A 21,270-nucleotide genomic window follows, 5' to 3' on the forward strand; every position below is an offset into this window, starting at 1 on the left:
TTTGTGATACATTTCTCAATTATTGTCTCCAAGTTTTCTAAAACTATTGGAACCGAGATCCTGTAATTTTAAATCATAATATTCAATTAATGTATCACATTACTTTAATAATTTGAACTTTTAGAAGAAAGCGGTGTTATAGTGGAGTAATTTTTATCTTATTTGTTCATTTTATTTTGTAGATGGTTGATATCAGTACTCAAGAACTGAAACAGCAGTTTGATCAAGAAATAAAAACAATGGCAAAGTAAGTACACTGATATAAATTGTAGTTGTTTAAGTACACTCAGTTCTGCCACAGTGCGTGTTTTCGCTAAAGATTTTTGCCGAAACGTTGCTAGGGAATTAAGAAATGTTCATCTGTGTGTTTAGATAGAGCACACCGTGAGGTCTGAAGAAGTGGTTGATGGGCAGGATGGTGTGCTTGTGTGGGGTTGCGACGGATGCCTAATCTTGTGGGAGTTGTGCTTAATGTGGCAATTTGTTAGTACACAAGCCCTGCTGTAGAGGAGAACTCCATTGGTGCCTGTCTACTTGTTTTGCTTTGCTGCCTGTCTCCCCCTTCTAGACTGTGAGCTCCTTGTTGGTTAGGGATTGTCTCTATCTTGCTTTTCACATAGTAAGTGCTTAATAAATGCCATCATTATTATTATTATCTGTTGCCGAATTGTACTTTCCAAGCACTTAGTCCAGTACTCTGCACACAGGAAGCGCTCAATAAATACGATTGAATGAATGATCACAAATTATGGAGTTAAAATTAGTAGAAAGGTCAGTTTATGTAGCATTTATCCCAGCTGGTGCTCTTCACTTCTTCCATGAGAAGCAGTGTGGCTTAGTGGATAGAGCACGGGCCTGGGAATCAGAAGGTGATGGGTTCTAATCCCAGCTCTACCACATGTCTGCTGGGTGACTTTGGGCAAATCAGTTCATTTCTCTGGGCCTCAGTGACCTCATCTGTAAAATGGAGATTGAGACTATGAGCCCCGCATGGGACAGGAATTGTGTTCATTCATTCCTTCAATCATATTTATTGAGCACTTACTGTGTGCAGAGCACTGTACTAAGCACTTGGGAAGTTCAAGTTGGCAACATATAGAGACAGTCCCTACCCAACAACGGGCTCACAGTCTAGAAGGGGGAGACAGACAACAAAACAAAACATGTGGACAGGTGTCAAGTCATCAGAATAAATAGAAATAGAGCTAGATGCGCATCATTAACAAAATAAATGGAATAGTAAATATGTACAAGTAAAATAAATAGGGTAACTCAGTTTGCTTGCATCAACCCCATTCATTCATTCATTCATTCAATTGTATTTATTGAGCGCTTACTGTGTGCAGAGCACTGTACTAAGCACTTGGGAAGTTCAAGTTGGCAACATATAGAGACAGTCCCTACCCAACAACGGGCTCACAGTCTAGAAGGGGGAGACAGACAACAAAACAAAACATGTGGACAGGTGTCAAGTCATCAAAATAAATAGAAATAGAGCTAGATACACATCATTAACAAAATAAATAGAATAGTAAATATGTACAAGTAAAATAGAGTAACTCAATTTGCTTGCATCAACCCCAGCGCTTAGTACCATGCTTGGCACATAGTAAGCACATAAGAAATTCCTTATTATTATTATAATTGTCATTATTCCCTGGGATAATCCTAAATTTTCCACCCTTGCCTTTCCTGCCCCCAACTTGTTGCCTCCATCTTTTCCCCATCCAGGAAAGCCTTCCCCAGTCAACTTTGTCAAACCACATTTCTCTTCTGCTTCGGAGCTCTCCTAAAATGTCAGAGGGCTTGGGTTCTAATTCATTCATTCATTCAATTGTATTTATTGAGCGCTTACTGTGTGCAGAGCACTGTACTAAGTGCTTGGGAAGTACAAGGTGGCAACATCTAGGGACGGTCCCTACCCAACAACAGGCTCACAGTCTAGAAGTGTGAGCCCACTGTTGGGTAGGGACTGTCTCTATATGTTGCCAGCTTGTACATCCCAAGCGCTTAGTACAGTGCTCTGCACACAGTAAGCGCTCAATAAATACGATTGATTGATTGATTGATTGATAGAAGGGGGAGACAGACAACAAAACAAAACATGTGGACGGGTGTCAAGTCATCAGAACAAAGAGAAATAAAGCTAGGTGCACATCATTAACAAAATAAATAGAATAGTAAATATGAACAAGTGAAATAGAGTAATAAATCTGTACAAACATATATACAGGTGCTGTGGGGAAGGAAGGAGGTAGGGTGGGGGGGATGGGGAGGAGGAGAGGAAAAAGGGGCTCAGTGTGGGAAGACCTCCTGGAGGAGGTGAGCTCTCAGTCGGGCTTTGAAGGGAGGAAGAGAGCTAGCTTGGCGGATGTGGGGAGGGAGGGCAATCCGGGCCAGAGGGAGGACGTGGGCGGGGGGTCGACGGCGGGACTGAGGGGTTCGCAACTATCTTTTGCCCAAACTTCTCACAATAATTGGTCTGCTTAGTAAGTTAAGGTGTTCCTAGAATCCCAGCAAACATTTTCTAGGTGAATGGCTGAGTGCTGAGTTCCCGTCCAGTTTTTGATTGCCCGAGGCACACGACTGCTAAATGTCCACTCTAGTGTCTGTTTGCCACTCGTACGATGACTATTCACGCGGCTGCCTGATTTGGGTAAAGTGTGAGGTTTGGGAGGAGCGGTGGCAGTTGGAAGCTGGCATCTTCAAATTCCAACTTCATACATTCATATATATATATATATGAAGATATATGAATGTATGAAGATGAATATATTCATATATTGATTCATATAGCTATAATTTTATTTGTTCTGACGATTTTGACACCTGTCTACATGTTTTGTTTTGTTGTCTGTCTCCCCCTTCTAGACTGTGAGCCCGTTGTTGGGTAGGGACCGTCTCTATATGTTGCCGACTTGTACTTGCCAAGCGCTCTGCACACAGTAAGTGCTCAATAAATACGACTGAATGAATGAATGAATGACAGGTGAGAACGAGGCCCAGTGAGGAGGTTAGCGGCAGAGGAGAGGAGGGTGCGGGCTGGGCCGGAGAAAGAGAGAAGGGAGGTGAGGTAGGAGGGGGCGAGGGGATGGACAGCCTTGAAGCCGATGGAGAGCCTTTCTCCCTCACTTAGAATGGTGCTTGGCACATATTAAGTGCTTAACAAATACTGTTCATAATTTTATATTTCCTGTTCTTCTCATTCTCCTTGTCGGTCTTCAGTTTTGAGATGAGACAGCTTCAGGGCTGTCCATCCCCTCGCCCCCTCCTACCTCACCTCCCTTCTCTCCTTCTCCAGCCCAGCCCACACCCTCTGCTCCTGTGCCGCTAATCTCCTCCCCGTGCCTCGTTCTCACCTGTCCCGCCGTCGACCCCCGGCCCACGTCCTCCCCTTGGCCTGGAATGCCCTCCCTCCGCACATCCTCCAAGCTAGCTCTCTTCCTCCCTTCAAGGCCCTACTGAGAGCTCACCTTCTCCAGGAGGCCTTCCCACACTGAGCCCCCTCCTTCCTCTCCTCCATCTCCCCCTCCCCATTCCCCCCATCTTACCTCCTTCCCCTCCCCACTACACCTGTATATATGTATATATGTTTGTACGGATTTATTACTCTATTTGTACATATTTATTCTATTCATTTTATTTTGTTAATATGTTTTGTTTTGTTCTCTGTCTCCCCCTTCTAGACTGTGAGCCCACTGTTGGGTAGGGACCGTCTCTATATGTTGCCATCATTATTACTAAAATAATTATTAAAATAATAATTTTAATAATCGTTCTCGCCTGTCCCGCCGTCTACCCCCGGCCCACGTCCTCCCCCGGCCTGAAACGCCCTCCTCCGCACATCCGCCAAGCTAGCTCTCTTCCTCCCTTCAAAGCCCTACTGAGAGCTCACCTCCTCCAGGAGGCCTTCCAAGACTGAGCCCCCTCTTTCCTCTCCCCCTCCTCCCCCTCTCCATCCCTCCCGGCTTTCCTCTTTCCCCTCCCCACAACACCTGTATATATGTATATATGTTTGTATGTATTTATTACTCTATTTAGTTTATTTGTACATATTTATTCGATTTATTTTATTTTGTTAATATGTTGAGTTTTGTTGTCTGTCTCCCCCTTCTAGACTGTGAGCCCGCTGTTGGGTAGGGACCGCCTCTATATGTTGCCAACTTGTACTTCCCAAGCGCTTAGTACAGTGCTCTGCACACAGTAAGCGCTCAATAAATACGATTGAATGAATGAATGAATGTTGCCAACTTGTACTTCCCAAGCGCTTAGTCCAGTGCTCTGCACACAGTAAGCACTCAATAAACACGATTGATTGAATGAATGAATGAATGAGACGTCCTGCAGTTGAAGATATTCAAGCACTCTAAAACTGAATTTCTAGCTAGAAATACCGGTAGATTTGATTATGAAATTGTTGTATCACAGGTGTCGACATGAAAACTTAGTAGAATTGATTGGTTTCTCCAGTGACGGAAATGATCTCTGCCTGGTGTATGTATACATGCCTAATGGTTCATTGTTTGACCGACTCTCCTGTTTGGTAAGTTCACCGTAGCCACGTGTTTTGTTTTGTCGTCCGTCTCCCCCTTCTAGACTGTGAGCCCGTTGTTGGGTAGGGACCGTCTCTACGTGTTGCCGACTTGTACTTCCCAAGCGCTTAGTACAGTGCTCTGCACACAGTAAGCGCTCAATAAATACAAATGAATGAATGAATAATAATAAGATTACATTCTTTAATGGCAATGGAAGAGTTCTTCGAATATCGCTATGCGTAAATTGAAGGTTGGGCAGGCGAAGGTACGGAACAGACAGACGGACACTACTTCCCCAAGGCTTCCTTTGTCCCATTTCCTTCATTCATTCATTCAATCGTATTTATTGAGCGCTTACTGTGTGCAGAGCACTGTACTAAGCGCTTGGGAAGTACAATTTGGCAACATATATTCAATCGATCAGGGGTGTTTATTGAGTGCTTACTCAGTGCAGAGCGCTTGGGAGAGTACAGTAAGAGTTAGCAGACATGTTCCATGCCCACCGTGAGCTTGCCTGCAAGCTGGCCGTCTGACATCTTGCAAATAATACTTCCCCTCGGGCTTCTACCATGTCCCGTTGTTGGACTGACTTGTGTTTAGAGCCCCCCTCGCACCCCAGTGCAACAACTAAGCGTTCCGGGTTCGCCTAAACCATCCGACTTGCCCACCTCTACAAACTTCCCCCGCCAAACACCTGGGAACGAAGGAGGGAAAATTAACCTTGAGAGGAGGAAATTCATTCCAAGTCATTCATTCATCCATATTTATTGAGCGCTTACTGCGGGCCATAAGCACTTGGGAAAGTACAATACGGCAATAGAGACAATCCCTGCCCATATCATGGCACCGTAGGCTTCAGCAGCGCAAAGAGAGTAGTAAAGGAGACGATTTTGGATTCATTCATTCAGTCGTATTTATTGAGTGCCTGCTGTGTGCAGAGCATTGTACTAAGCGCTTGGAAGAGTACAGTATAACAATAAACGGACACATTCCCTGCCCACCACGGGCTTAGTCTTGACTGGAGCGGCAGCACCGAGTCCAGGCAGCAGGTGAGAGAAGAGTCAATCGGTCGTATTTAATAATAATAATCATAATAATGATGGTATTTGTTAAGCGCTTACTATGTGCAAAGCACTGTTCTAAGCGCTGGGGAGGTTACAAGGTGATCAGATTGTCCCGCGGGGGGCTCACATTCTTAATCCCCATTTTACAGATGAGGTAACTGAGGCCCAGGGTAGTGAAGTGACATGCCCAAAGTCACACAGCTGACAGTTGGCGGTGCCGGGATTTGAACCCATGACCTCTGACTCCAAAGCCCGGGCTCTTTCCACTGAGCCACGTTGCTTCTCTGTTTATTAAGAGCTTACTGTGTGCAGAGCACTGTAGTAAGTGCTCAGGAGAATACCATGTAACAGAGTCGGTAGACTTGTTCCCTGCCCACATCGAGAGCTATAAAGGCATTATCTGCTTCTGTGCTCTTCTGTCCTCATTCAGTTGTATTTATTGAGCGCTTTCTGTGTGCAGAGTACTGTACTAAGCGCTTGGTAGAGCCCTCCGAACCCAAAGCGGTATAGTAGTGGTGGGTAATGAACCTGATCACCTTGTATCTACCCCAGCGCTTTGAACAGTGCTTTGCACATAGTAAGCGCTTAATAAATGCCATTATTATTATTATTATTATTATTATTATTTCTCCTTTAACTTGTAGTTTATATCCCTGTTGAGGAACCCGCCCCCAGCCATTATGAGAATCAGTCACTCTGGCTTCAAGAGAATGATCGGGCCACTTAGCTGTACTTCATTAAAATGGAAACTAAGCATGGCCATCCTGAACTCAGAACAATCCAGAGGACACGTGGATTTGGGACAAAATGCAGCGTGGCTCAGTGGAAAGAGCATGGGCTTTGGAGTCAGAGGTCGTGGGTTCAAATCCCGGCTCCGCCACTTAGCTGTGCGACTTTGGGCAAGTCACTTCACTTCTCTGGGCCTCAGTTCCCTCATCTGTAAAATGGGGATGAAGACTGTGACCCCCACGTGGGACAACCTGATTACCTTGTATCTACCCCAGTGCTTAGAACAGTGCTTTGCACATAGTAAGCGCTTAACAAATACCAACATTATTAGAGAAGCAGCGTGGCTCAGTGGAAAGAGCTCAGGCTTTGGAGTCAGAGGTCATGGGTTCAAATCCCGGCTCTGCCACTTGTCAGCTGTGTGACTTTGGGCAAGTCACTTCACTTCTCTGGGCCTCAGTTCCCTCAGCTGGAAAATGGGGATTAAGTCTGTGAGCCCCAGGTGGGGCAACTTGATTACCTTGTATCTACCCCAGCGCTTAGAACAGTGCTTTGCACATAGTAAGCGCTTAATAAATGCCGTCATTATTATTATTATTATCTGCTGGCTGTACCAAATTCCCAAATGGGACACTAGCCCAAGTCAATAGTTAAATCATTTCAAATTGGAAAGACAAACGGAGGGATACAAAGACTGAGACTTACACAGTGATCTGCTTGTTGTGGGCAAGGAATATGTACGTTGATTGTATTGTACTCTCCCAAGTGCTTAGTACAGTGCTCTGCACACAGTAAGCGCTCAATAAATGCAAATGAATGAATATATAAATCCCAGCAATTTCAAGCCCTAAATGTAAAGCTTGATTGATTGAGAAGCAGCATGGCTCAGTGGAAAAGAGCCCGGGCTTTGGAGTCCGAGGTCATGGGTTCAAATCCCAGCTCCGCCGATTGTCAGCTTGTGTGACTCTGGGCAAGTCACTTCACTTCTCTATGCCTCAGTTACCTCATCTGTAAAATGGGGATGAAGACTGTGAGCCCTCTGTGGGACAACCTGATCATTTTGTAACCTCCCCAGCACTTAGAGCAGTGCTTTGCACATAGTAAGCGCTTCATAAATGCTATCATTATTATTATCCCAGCTCTTAGAACAGTGCTTTGCACATAGTAAGCGCTTAATAAATGCTATCATTATTATTATCCCAGCGCTTAGAGCAGTGCTTTGCACATAGTAAGCGCTTAATAAATGCTATCATTATTATTATTGCCCGATTACAAAAGCTATGCATCACATGCTTGGCCGTGTAAAATTAGCGTCCCCCAGCCTCTTTTTTTTTTTACCCCAGTTTCAGCTTAAATGGATAGCAAGTGACCGTGTCACATTTCCAGGTCAGAAGTAGCCAGCATTGGCAAAGAACGGCTCCCCATCCTGAGACTTTTTCCAGAATACTCTCGGAGGAAAATTCACCCCTTCCCAGCGTGGGAGTGGACTTCTTCCCCTTTTGACTGGGAAGGGAAACTCCACCCAAAACGTCCCAGGAGCTTCTGGGTGTTGGGCAAAATTAGTCCCTTTGCACTGTGGGGTTTTGTAACTTTTTTCTTTTCCTTTCCCTCCCTGCAGTTCTCTTGGCAGCCATTTAGTCAATCAGTCAGTCGTATTTATTGAGCGCTTGCTGTGTGGAACACTGTACTAAGCGCTTGGAAGAGTACAATATCCCAGACGCATTCCCTGCCCACGATGACCCGTTTTAAAGTCCACCGCATCGGCCGTGACTTCGTCTAACCGTGCAAGCCGTGATTTTTTTCCGGCTTCTTTCACGTTCCGTCCGGATAGACTCCTGTTGCCAGAAAAACGTCCCCTCGCCCCGTCCCGGCGTTTTACCCGGCAGCACGTAGCGACAGTCACGTGCGATGAGAGAACTGAGAAGCAGCGTGGCTCAGTGGAGAAGAGCCCGGGCTTTGGAGTCAGAGGTCCTGGGTTCAAACCCCGGCTGCGCCAATTGTCAGCTGTGTGACTTTGGGCAAGTCACTTAACTTCTCTGGGCCTCAGTTACCTCATCTGTAAAATGGGTATGGAGACCGTGAGCCCCACGTGGGACAACCTGATCACCTTGTAACCTCCCCAGCGCTTAGAACAGTGCTTTGCACATAGTAAGCGCTTAATAAATGCCATCATTATTATTAACTGACCGCGGAGAAGCAGCGCAGCTGACTGTCAAGAGCACGGGCTTGGGAGTTGGAGGACGTGGGTTCTGTTCTTAGCTCTGCTACTTGTCTGCTGTGTGACCTTGGGCAAGCCACTTCGCTTCTCCGTGTCTCAGTTTCCTCATCTGTAAACTGGGGATAAAGACTGTGAGCCCCACGCGGGACAACCTGATCACCTTGTATCTACTCCACCGCTTTGAACAGTGCTTGGCCCTACTGAGAGCTCACCTCCTCCAGGAGGCCTTCCCAGACTGAGCCCCTTCCTTCCTCTCCCCCTCGTCCCCCCCTCCATCCCCCCCATCTTACCTCCTTCCCTTCTCCACAGCACCTGTATATATGTATATATGTTTGTACATATTTATTACTCTATTCATTTTACTTGTACATATCTATTCTATTTATTTTATTTTGTCAGTATGTTTGGTTTTGTTCTCTGTCTCCCCCTTTTAGACTGTGAGCCCACTGTTGGGTAGGGACTGTCTCTATATGTTGCCAATTTGTACTTCCCAAGCGCTTAGTACAGTGCTCTGCACATAGTAAGCGCTCAATAAATGCGATTGATTGATTGATTGATTATAGTAAGTGCTTAACAAATGCCGTGATTATTATATGTGCTCTCCTAGCTTTTCCACAGCACTGCTTCCTACTCATCTTTTAGACTGTGAGCCCACTGTTGGGTAGGGACCGTCTCTATATGTTGCCAACTTGTACTTCCCAAGCGCTTAGTCCAGTGCTCTGCACACAGTAAGCGCTCAATAAATGTGATTGATTGATTGATTGATCTTCTTTTCCTCTTGAAGGATGGTACTGCACCACTTTCCTGGCATACAAGATGCGACATTACTCAGGGAATAGCAAGTGGCATTTCTTTTTTACACGAAAACCATCATATTCATAGAGATATCAAAAGGTAAAAAGGGTCCGGGTTTTCTGACAGTTACACATTCATTTTCTTCCATGCGCTTTTTAAGATATTACAGGACGGGCGAGGAAAAGTGAAGTTGTTGGTAGACTAAATGATAAAGTTGTGGAGGATGAATTATTTGGGAAAGAAGTGAGTGTGCAGGAATAGATGAATGTGGGGAAAGTGGCCCTTTTATAAAATTGTGTGTCAACAATTCAGGTTCTCTTAATAGATTGAAATGTTTCACTTTATTTCAAGCGGTTGTCTTTTCATAGTGGTATTCCTAAGAAGGAAAGAATCCATTGCCCTATTTTCATTCTGAGTTCTATATTTGAATTTGAGGGCAGTAGGTATATCCAGAAATCTGGGTAAACAATCTTTTATCATAAATAGATTTAATGGAGAAATATTTAATTTTGTGGGGGGTTTTTTCCTTCTGATTAACATTAGTTTCTTTTTCAGTGCAAATATCTTGCTGGATGAGGCTTTTGTTCCCAAAATTTCTGACTTTGGACTTGCACGAGCCTCTGGGAAGTTTCCCCACACGGTGATGACCAACAGAATTATGGGAACAACGGCATACATGGCTCCGGAGGCCTTGCATGGAGAGATAACGCCCAAATCTGACATTTACAGTTTCGGTGTGGTGAGTTTCAAGTAGGAAAGCAATCATCAGTAAGCCCTTCCCATCTGAAAAAATACAGATGAACTACTGACTTTAATCACAAAACCAAAAATCAAACTTTTCAGACAGCTTTGTGTTCATGTCGACGTCAGAAGAAGCGTTGTGGCCTAGTGGGAAGAACAAGGTCCAGGGAATCGGGACCTGGGTTCTAATTCCGACTGAGCGTCCTTGAGCCAGATGCCTTAGCTTCTTTGTGCGTAAAATATCCACTCTGTAGATTAAATACCTATTCTCCCTCCCCTTTAGACTGTGAGGCCCATGTGTGACAGAGACTGTCTTATCTGAGTGTATCTATTCCGGAATTTGGCACATAGCACAAATACCACAATCATTATTATTAAATCATATTTTACCTTAAAATTTAATTAGACTGATGCTTATTCTACTTTCTTATAAATTCTCATCTAGGGGCATAATAGAAACAGAAACCAAGATCCTCAACCATTTTAGACAGTACTCATTTGGGGCTCATGACTGAAATTTAAGAGTCTTTTTAGGGCAAGAAATTGTTTTTGACGTAATACTTGATATTCTCATTTGTTTCCGTTGATGTCTAAAATGCTCTTTGGGCAGCGACAGCGTTGAGCGGCAGGACCTGGTGTGAGACCAGCCATGCTCTTTTAGCTCTTCAGAGTTGACCTGAAGTGAAATTGTTAATAGAAAATGTATTTCAAGACAGTAAGATTATTTTTTTTTTCCACCACCATTCCCACTCTCCTGAGAATGAAAGAAGAAACTCCTCGTCCAGGGCCCCAAACCTCACAACACTTATGAATTTATCCTTAAACTCTGCCCTTCCCTTATCTCTAATTTACTTTAATGTCCATCTCCCGCTATAAACTGTAAATTCCTTGAGGGCAAGGTTCCTGTCTACCAAATCTATTGTGACGCACTCTCCCGAGCACTTAGTACAGTGCCCTGTACACACTAAGTGTTCAATAAACACCATTAATTGTTTTCTGTGGGAAAAATGAAACAGCAGGGTAATTAGGAGGAAGCAGGTGGGGATGGGAAGGTGAGAAGATGTTCTTCCAAGAGTCAAAGGAAGAAACAGCCTAGTTTCTATAATGCCATAATAAGAATAATAATAATATAATTATAATGCCATAATAATGGCATTTATTAAGTGCTTACTATGTGCAAAGCACTGTTCTAAGCGCTGGGGAGGTTACAAGGTGATCATGTTGTCCCACGGGGGGCTCACACAGTCTTAATCCCGATTTTACAGATGAGGGAACTGAGGCACAGAGAAGTGAAGTGACTTGCCCAAAGTCACACAGCTGACAAATGGCGGAGCGGGATTTGAACCCATGCCTTCTGACTCCAAAGCTCATGCTCTTTCCACTGAGCCACGCTGCTTCTCAGTATGTGTTCTAATGTGTTCAGGATCCTAGGAAATGTCAGAAAAGCATTGAGGTCTAAAGTTTCTAAACTTGGAATTTAGGAGAGCATGGTCCTTGGAGTCAAAAAGATCTGGATTGTCATGTTGACTCCACTACTTGCCTACTGTGTGATGATGATGATGGTATTTGTTAAGCGTTTACTATGTGCCAAGCACTGTTCTAAATTCTGGGGTAGATACAGAGTAATCAGGTTGCCCCACAGGGGACTTGCAGTCTTAATCCCCATTTTACAGATGAGGTAACCGAGGCACAGAGAAGTTAAGTGACTTGCACAGAGTCACACAGCTGATAAATGGTAGAGCCAGGATTAGAACCCACCACCTCTGACTCCCAAGCCCCGGCTCTTTCCGCTAAGCCACGCTGCTGGGCAAGTCACTTAACTTCTCTATGCCTCAGTCGCTTCATCCGTAAAATGGGGATTAAGAGTGGAAACCCCATGTGGTTCAAGGACTGCATCCAACCATTTTAGCTTGTATCTACCCCAGCGCTTAGTAGACTGCCTGGCATATAGTAAATGCTTAGCAAATACCAAAAAAAAAAGAAGAAACAAGAACCAAATTTAATTATGTAGCTTAGTGATTCCGGGTCTTCCCGGATAAAGTTGGTAAAATTACATTGTGACTGTTCTTCGTAGGTTTTGCTGGAAATAATAACGGGACTTCCAGCAGTAGATGAAGAGCGGGACCCTCAGTTACTGGTAACTTTTGACATTTTTCAAAGGCTGATACTTGCTTTTACTCTCACGGCTCCACTTTAAGAGCGTTTTAACTCCCTTTTCACAGCTAAACATTAAAGACGAAATTGAAGACGAAGAGAAGACGATTGAAAGTTACATTGACACGAAGATGAATGATTGGGATTCCACCTCAGTTGAAAACATGTATTCTGTCGCTAGTCAGTGTCTGCATGAAAAGAAGAACAAGAGGCCAGATATCCGGAAGGTATCTGGATTGATCATCATCATCATCATCAATCGTATTTATTGAGCGCTTACTATGTGCAGAGCACTGTACTAAGCGCTTGGGAAGTACAAATTGGCAACATATAGAGACAGTCCCTACCCAACAGTGGGCTCACAGTCTAAAATTACGGCATGTATTAAGCACTTGCTGTGTGTTGCGTTGGGATTGATCATCATCATCAATCGTATTTATTGAGCGCTTACTATGTGCAGAGCACTGTACTAAGCGCTTGGGAAGTACAAATTGGCAACATATAGAGACAGTCCCTACCCAACAGTGGGCTCACAGTCTAAAATTACGGCATGTATTAAGCACTTGCTGTGTGTTGCGTTGGGATTGATCCAAGCTTATTGGATCAGACGTAGTCCCTGCCCCATTCAGTCAGTCAATCGTAGTGAGTGCTTACTATGTGCAGAGCACTGTACTAAGTGCATTAGGGAAGTACAACATAATAGTTGGCAAACACGTACCCTGTGTTGGTAGACACATTAGAGAAGCAGCGTGGCTCAGTGGAAAGAGCCCGGGCTTTGGAGTCAGAGGTCATAGGTTCAAATCCCGGCTCCGCCAACTGTCAGCTGTGTGACTTTGGGCAAGTCACTTCACTTCTCTGTGCCTCAGTTACCTCATCTGTAAAATGGGGATTAAAACTGTGAGCCTCCCGTGGGACAACCTGATCACCTTGTAACCTCCCCAGCGCTTAGAACAGTGCTTTGCACATAGCAAGCGCTTAATAAATGCCATCAATATTATCTCCCCAAAATTTCTAGGCTGTGAGCCCATTGTTGGGTAGGGACCGTCCCTGTATGTTGCCAACTTGTACTTCCCAAGTGCTTAGTACAGTGCTCTGCACACAGTAAGCGCTCAATAAATACGATTGAATGAATGAATGCCCACAACAAGCTTATAGTCTAGAGGATTCAGAATCTGTTTTGTCCCTGTTTTACAGATGCATGACTGGTTTTAATCCCCATTTCTCCTTATTTTATACCCATCTTTTATCCCTACAGATGTGTGACTGGTGTTTATCCCTCTTTTACAGATGAGGAAACAGAGGCCCAGAAAGTAATAGTAGCAACAGTCTTCATTAAGTACTTACTGTGTGCAGAGCACTGAACCTATCCCTGTTTTACAGACGCATGACTGGTTTTAATCCCCATTTCTCCTTATTTTATACCCACCTTTTATCCCTACAGATGTGTGACTGGTGTTTATCCCTCTTTTACAGATGAGGAAACAGAGGCCCAGAAAGTAATAGTAGCAACAGTCTTCATTAAGTACTTACTGTGTGCAGAGCACTGAACCTATCCCTGTTTTACAGATGCATGACTGTTTTTAATCCCTATTTCTCCTTATTTTATACCCACCTTTTATCCCTACAGATGTGTGACTGGTGTTTATCCCTCTTTTACAGATGAGGAAACAGAGGCCCAGAAAGTAATAGTAGCAACAGTCTTCATTAAGTACTTACTGTGTGCAGAGCACTGAACCTATCCCTGTTTTACAGATGCATGACTGGTTTTAATCCCTATTTCTCCTTATTTTATACCCACCTTTTATCCCTACAGATGTGTGACTGGTGTTTATCCCTCTTTTACAGAAGAGGAAACAGAGGCCCAGAAAGTAATTCATTCATTCATTCAATCATATTTATTGAGCGCTTACTGTGTGCAGAGCACTGTACTAAGCGCTTGGGAAGTACAAGTTGGCAACATATAGAGACGGTCCCTACCCAACAGTGGGCTCACAGTCTAGAAGGGGGAGACAGAGAACAAAACAAAACATATTAACAAAATAAAATAAATAGAATAAATATGTACAAGTAAAATAAATAAATAGAGTAATAAATACCTACAAACATATATACATATATACAGGTGCTGCGGGGAAGGGAAGGAGGTAAGGCGGGGGGGATGGAGAGGAGGGGAGGGGGAGAGGAAGGAGGGGGCTTAGTGTGGGAAGGCCTCCTGGAGGAGGTGAGCTCTCAGTAGGGCCTTGAAGGGAGGAAGAGAGCTAGCTTGGCGGATGTGGGGAGGGAGGGCATGGACCTGGAGATGCAGCGTGGCCTTGTGGACAAAGCCAGGGCCTCGGAGTTCAAACAACCTGGGTTCTAATCCCAGCTCTGCCACATGTCTGCTGTGTGACCTTAGGCAGGTCATTTAACTTCTCTGGGCCTCACTGACCTCATCTGCAAATATGGGGATTTAGAGCGTGAGCCCCATAAGCCCCAGGTGGGACACGGACTGTGTCCAACCTGACTGACTTTTTATCTACTCTAGCGCTTAGAACAGTGCTTGGCACATAGTAAGCACTTGACAAATACCATAATGATTGTGATTATTATTAATGATAATAATGATATCTGTCTGCCTTCCTCCTGAACAAGTCCCTGCCTCCCCACTCAAGCCAATATGAGGTGGCCCCAACTCTCAGAGGACTCGTTCCAAGAAGAAGGAACGGCCAGTGAGAAATAGCCTCTCCTTCCTCTGAGCTTGTCTTGTCTTATGCCGTCGAGTCGTTTCTGACCTATAGCGACACCATGGACACATCTCTTCCAGAACGTCCCACCTCCATCTGCAATAATAGTAATAGTAATAGTAATAGTAAAAATAATAGTAGGAACAGTCTTCATTAAGTACTTACTGTGTGCAGAGCACTGAACCTATCCCTGTTTTACAGATGCATGACTGGTTTTAATCCCTATTTCTCCTTATTTTATACCCACCTTTTATCCCTACAGATGTGTGACTGGTGTTTATCCCTCTTTTACAGATGAGGAAACAGAGGCCCAGAAAGTAATAGTAGCAACAGTCTTCATTAAGTACTTACTGTGTGCAGAGCACTGAACCTATCCCTGTTTTACAGATGCATGACTGGTTTTAATCCCTATTTCTCCTTATTTTATACCCACCTTTTATCCCTACAGATGTGTGACTGGTGTTTATCCCTCTTTTACAGATGAGGAAACAGAGGCCCAGAAAGTAATAGTAGCAACAGTCTTTATTAAGTACTTACTGTGTGCAGAGCACTGAACCTATCCCTGTTTTACAGACGCATGACTGGTTTTAATCCTTATTTCTCCTTATTTTATACCCATCTTTTATCCCTACAGATGTGTGACTGGTGTTTATCCCTCTTTTACAGAGGAGGAAACAGAGGCCCAGAAAGTAATAGTAGCAACAGTCTTCATTAAGTACTTACTGTGTGCAGAGCACTGAACCAAGCACTGGGAAAGAATATGGATGTGGGAATTGGGGTTCCTAGCTCACAGTGTTCAAATTCCTTCATTCATCGTCGTATTTATTGAGCGCTTACTGTGTGCAGAGCACTGTACTAAGCGCTTGGAAAGTACAATTCGGCAACAGATAGAGACAACCCCTACCCAACAACGGGCTCACAGTTTAGAAGTGGGAGACAGACAACAGAACAAGACAAGTAGACAGGCATCAATAGCACCAAAATAGATAAATAGAATTATAGATCAATCAATCAGTCGTATTTATTGAGCGCTTACTGTGTGCAGAGCAGTGTACTAAGCGCTTGGGAAGTACAAGTTGGCAACACATAGAGACATATCCACATTAATCAAATAAATAGCTAAATATGCTGTGGGGTGGGGAAGGGGGTACAGCAGAGGGAGGGAGGAGGGGCAGAAGAAAACGTAGACTCGGTCTGGGAAGGCCTCCTGGAGGAGGTGAGCTCTAAGTAGGGCTTTGAAAGGGGGAAATGGAGGAGAGGAGACTGGTGGACACAAACAGTGATGAAACAAAACACTAAAACAACCTGAAAACATCAGCAGATGCCAAAATGAAAACAGAGATCAGTAGGATAATATGGCTAATAATAATTATGAAACTTGTTAAGTGCTGACTATGTGCAAAGCACTGTTCTAAGAACTGGGGTGGATTCAAGTTAATCACTCTCTTAATCCCCATTTTACAGATGAGGTAACTGAGGCCCAGACCTTACCCAAGGTCACACAGCAAACCTGTGGCGGAACCGGAAGCTCACTGTGGGCAGGGAATGTGTCTGTTTATTGTTGTGTTCTCCCAGGCGCTTAGTACAGTGCTCTGCACGCAGTAAGCACTCAATAAATATGACTGAATGGATGAATATAATAATTTTCGGTCTCCTCGCGACTTAGAGTCCACAGTTACAACTGCGGTGACAGTGACCACTCCAGGACTAGCCACCGCCATCTTCTCCAATCAATAATCGTATTTATTGAGCGCTTACTGTGTGCAGAGCACTGTACTAAGCGCCTGGGAGAATACAATAATAATAATAATAATAATAATAATAATGGCATTTATTAAGCGCTTACTATGTGCAAAGCACTGTTCTAAGCGCTGGGGAGGTTACAATACAAACAATAAACAGACACATTCCCTGCCCAATATTGTGATGGCCGCCCCAGGCAGTGCCTCTTTGTTCTCTTTCCCACTTGGGTGGTGAGAGACAGGTTGGGATGGAGGGGCTCTGGCGACGCAGAGGGGAGGAGGTGTGGGATTCATTCAGTTGTATTTATTGAGCGCTTACTGTGTGCAGAGCACTGTACTGAGCGCTTGGGAAAGTACAATAAAGCAATAAACAGTGACATTCATTCATTTTCATTCATTCAATCGTGTTTATTGAGCGCTTACTGTGTGCAGAGCACTGTACTAAGCGCTTGGGAAGTCCAGGTCAGCAACATATAGAGACGGTCCCTACCCAACAGCGGGCTCACAGTCTAGAGGGGGGGAGACAGACAACAAAACAAAACACGTAGACAGGTTTATTGAGGCGGTCCTCTTGGATTTTCGGAGAAGCAGTGTGGCTCAGTGGACAGAGCCCGGGCTTTGGAGTCAAAGGTCATGGGTTCAAATCCCGGCTCCGCCAACTGTCAGCTGGGTGACTTTGGGCAAGCCACTTCACTGCTCTGTGCCTCAGTTACCTCATCTGTAAAATGGGGTTGAACCCACAACGAGCGTACAGTCAAGGGAGCGGGAGCAACGGCCTGGGAATGGCGGTGGGAAGGCGTCAGGGTTCCCGGTGGATTGGTGACTTGCCCAAGTCACACAACAGGGACAAGGCGGGGACTAAATCTCAGCTGTCTCCTGCCCTTTCAGTCAGTCAGTCGTATTTATTGAGTGCTTACTCCGTGCAGAGCATTGTACGGAGCACTTGGGAGAGTACAATATAACAGACGCATTCCCTGCCCACAACGAGCTTACAGTCTAGAGGGAGAGACAGACATTAATAGAAATAAGTGGTTTGGTTTTTTTAAACCTTAGTCTTTCCCAGTTGTGTCGTTTTGGCAATCCTCAGCAGGGTCAGATAGTTCATCCTGACCTATTTGCACTACTACCTATTTATCTTTGTTCTTCCTCCTGTTCTCACTGTTTGTAACTGATTTTTTTTTATGTCTTTCTCCATTTAATAATAATAGTAATAGTATTTGTTAATAATAATAATAATAATGGCATTTATTAAGCGCTTACTATGTGCAAAGCACTGTTCTAAGCGCTGGGGAGGGTACAAGGTGATCAGGTTGTCCCACGGGGGCTCACAGTCTTCATCCCCATTTTACAGATGAGGTAACTGAGGCATAGAGAAGTAAGTGACTTGCCCAAAGTCACACAGCTGACAGTTGGCAGAGCTGGGATTTGAACCCATGACCTCTGACTCCAAAGCTCGGGCTCTTACCACTGAGCCACACTGCTTCACTTGTTAAGTGCTTACTACGTGCCAAGCACTGTTCTGATACAAGGTAATCAGGTTGTCCCACCTGGGGCTCACAGTCTTAAATCCCCATTTTACAGATGAGGTAACTGAGGCACAGAAAAGTTCCTTTAGGAGAGCGTGTATTTTATTTCTGTTGTATTCACTCCAGCACCTAGAACCGCAGTTTCACATTCAGTTGCTTTGTAAATATTGACTTTATTTTAAATTGGATTTGACTCATTTTTTGGCAGATCCAACAGCTCCTACAAGAGATGACCACATGCTGATGTCCTTTGGATTAGTCCATTTTGAGGCTGACCTAGAAGATGAATGAAATAAGAAAAACCCAACAACTTTTATAACTTCCCTCAAAGTCAACTGTTTTCAATTTTTTCTAAACCTTGTTTAACTAGCCTAATTTACTGAGAGTGCCTTACGTGTATATTTGTAATGATAAAAATGTCATTTTGCTTTGTTCTTATGTATTGACATTTAGCATCATGCAATTGTCTAAAGACCCTGCTTTTTATTTGTCCACTAGAATGAGATTTCCTTCTCCTTATCCCTCTCCCCTGGATCTTGAAGTAGTAAATCTATTCCTAAGCCATTTCTCAGCCATACATTTTAGGTTTTTTTTTTATTAACAGTGGGTGTTTAACAGAGTACAGATCTATTTTCTACAAGTCAAATGATTTCCCAAAATTTGAAATGGCAACGAGGCAGCTGAAGGAAGAGGAACAAAGAAGGGAAGACATGTAAGCAGCCCCATTAACATGTGCTCTGGCTGTTGGGAAAGCAAGTTTGAAGGACCAAAACCAACATTTTGGGGGTCACAGAGGGGTTTCAGATTGGAGAACGTGGAGGCGGACGTGAAAAGCAGAAATCTGGAAAAGCCTAACTAGAACAGGGACAGTGCTGAAATACTTTCAGTTAGAAGAGCAAGAGTAAAATAAACAGGATCGCTTCCTCTAAATCTCACTTCCTGAATAATTTTATTTTTAGGGTGATAATTGTAGCTTGTTCGAAGCTGGGCTGATGCTTCTTCAATTTACATGACTGGGGGTCCGGTAATATAAATTTGTTTGACATATAATGTGATTTGAGAGTTCTTCAGTGAACAGATATATGTATATATATATATATCTATAAAGATAGATATCTACCTATCTGTAGATATCTATAGAGATAGATCTTTCTGTCTATAGAGAGTTCATCAGTGAACAGAGAAATGAAATATATATATAGATGTGTGTGTATATATATATAGATAGATATCTTTCTATTTCTATAATGAGTTCATCAGTGAACAAACGAAATATCTATATCTAGATATCTATCTATATAGATATCTATATAGATATGCATATATCTATATAGATATAATCTATCTAGATAGATATTTTAATCCCCAGAATAGAGGAACAACGGAAATGGATCACCAAAGTTATCTGTGCATTCTCATTATTGCATTTAAATGGTGCTACTTCAATTGTGCATATAATTACTTTTCATTTAGCTTTATCAGCATTCACTATCAATTAGTTAACTGCTACTGAAGGAGCTGCAAAGCAGAAATAAATGAAAATCATGGATTATCCCTGCTAGTGTTAACCTTGTCCCTCACGAGGAGGAACAAAGAGCATAGTTAAATTCACCTCTGAATCACTGCAATTTGAAATATGTTTTGTACTAAATTTTAATGTCTTAATGTAATGTTTAATACAATCTGTAACCTATGAAAGTAGTTATGGGTGTTAAATGACAAAACTGTTGCTTAAAATCATGCTGAAAACAGTGTTGAAGGGATTTTATTGTACTGTAAAGTGCTCAGTTGTAAGCCAAAGATTTAAAAATTAAGACTGAAACAACCAGTTGCTTGTGTAATTTAGGATAAAAAAATAAATCTGCACTCCACACACAAGCTACTACAGAACTGGGCAGGAAATAGACAAATCTGGAAGGTGCAGTGATAGAGTGGATTACTTTCTCATGCTTTGATGCCTTAATAAATATAATTTATTTAAAACTTGTTAGCATTTTTATAGTGACTTCTTTGGCATATAAAGTGTTTTAAGAAATGGCCCTGTAATTTAAGAATCTCTAAGAACTGCCATGAGCTGTTTGAAAGAAAGATGTTATGATCAAGAACCTTGTCTCTTTGTTGTGTATTTCCAAAGGACCAATACAGTGCCCTGTTGATGTCAAATGTTCACCGGGACCAGTTGCAGGATGGAATTGCGGAAAGGAATTGTGTTTACCAACTCTGTTTATAGTGTACTCTCCCAAGAGCTTAATACAATGCTTTGCACACAGTCAGCACTTAATAAATGCAATGGATTGCTCTGTAATAATAATAATAATAGCATTTATTAAGCGCTGACTATGTGCAAAGCACTGTTCTAAGCGCTAGGGAGGTTACAGGGTGATCAGATTGTCCCACGGGGGGCTCACAGTCTTCATCCCCCTTTTACAGATGAGGTAACTGAGGCCCAGAGAAGTTAAGTGACTTGCCCAAAGTCACACAGCTGACAATTGGCGGAGCTGGGATTTGAACCCGTGACCTCTGACTCCAAAGCCCATGCTCTTTCCAGTGAGCCACTCTGTAGACGGGCCCAAAAAATCCTGTTAATAAGTAGGAAGTTGTTACTTGGGATTTAACAACAGATTAAATCCCCATTCCCTCTCATCTCATGAAATCTCTCGCTCCATCCCTTCTCCCCTCCTTAACTTCCATCTTCAACCGCTCACTCTCCACTGGTTCCTTCCCCTCTGCCTTCAAACATGCCCGTGTCTCTCCCATCCTAAAAAAAACCCTCTCTTGACCCCACCTCACCTTCAGTTATTGCCCCATATCCCTCCTACCATTCCTTTCCAAACTCCTTGAACGAGTTGTCTACAAGCGCTGCCTAGAATTCCTGAACAACAACTCTCTCCTCGACCCCCTCCAGTCTGGCTTCCGTCCCCTACATTCCACGGAAACTGCCCTCTCAAAGGTCACCAATGACCTCCTGCTTGCCAAATCCAACGGCTCATACTCTGTCCTAATCCTCCTTGACCTCTCAGCTGCCTTTGACACTGTGGACCACCCC

The 21,270-nt window shown here is 43.5% G+C and overlaps 1 protein-coding gene across 4 annotated transcripts in view; it reads left to right on the forward strand.

Annotated features, from left to right (window-relative positions):
* The window catches only part of IRAK4 (interleukin 1 receptor associated kinase 4), a 45,028-nt gene extending 24,818 nt beyond the window's left edge, over positions 1-20,210 (forward strand). For 2 of the 4 annotated variants that reach the window (XM_038771830.1, XM_038771834.1), the window contains exons 6-12: positions 183-247; positions 4,429-4,543; positions 9,328-9,437; positions 9,894-10,077; positions 12,154-12,216; positions 12,302-12,460; positions 18,433-18,468. In XM_038771830.1, coding sequence (XP_038627758.1) covers positions 183-247; positions 4,429-4,543; positions 9,328-9,437; positions 9,894-10,077; positions 12,154-12,216; positions 12,302-12,460; positions 18,433-18,468 — 732 coding nt within the window. Of the gene's footprint in view, positions 1-182; positions 248-4,428; positions 4,544-9,327; positions 9,438-9,893; positions 10,078-12,153; positions 12,217-12,301; positions 12,461-18,432 lie in introns of all 4 variants that reach the window. The other 2 variants (XM_038771824.1, XM_038771841.1) reach the window with 1 other exon arrangement.
* Positions 20,211-21,270: the final 1,060 nt, after the last annotated feature.

This window comes from Tachyglossus aculeatus, chromosome 2 (genome assembly GCF_015852505.1).
Source record: "Tachyglossus aculeatus isolate mTacAcu1 chromosome 2, mTacAcu1.pri, whole genome shotgun sequence".
In the NCBI taxonomy this organism is placed as follows: domain Eukaryota; kingdom Metazoa; phylum Chordata; class Mammalia; order Monotremata; family Tachyglossidae; genus Tachyglossus; species Tachyglossus aculeatus.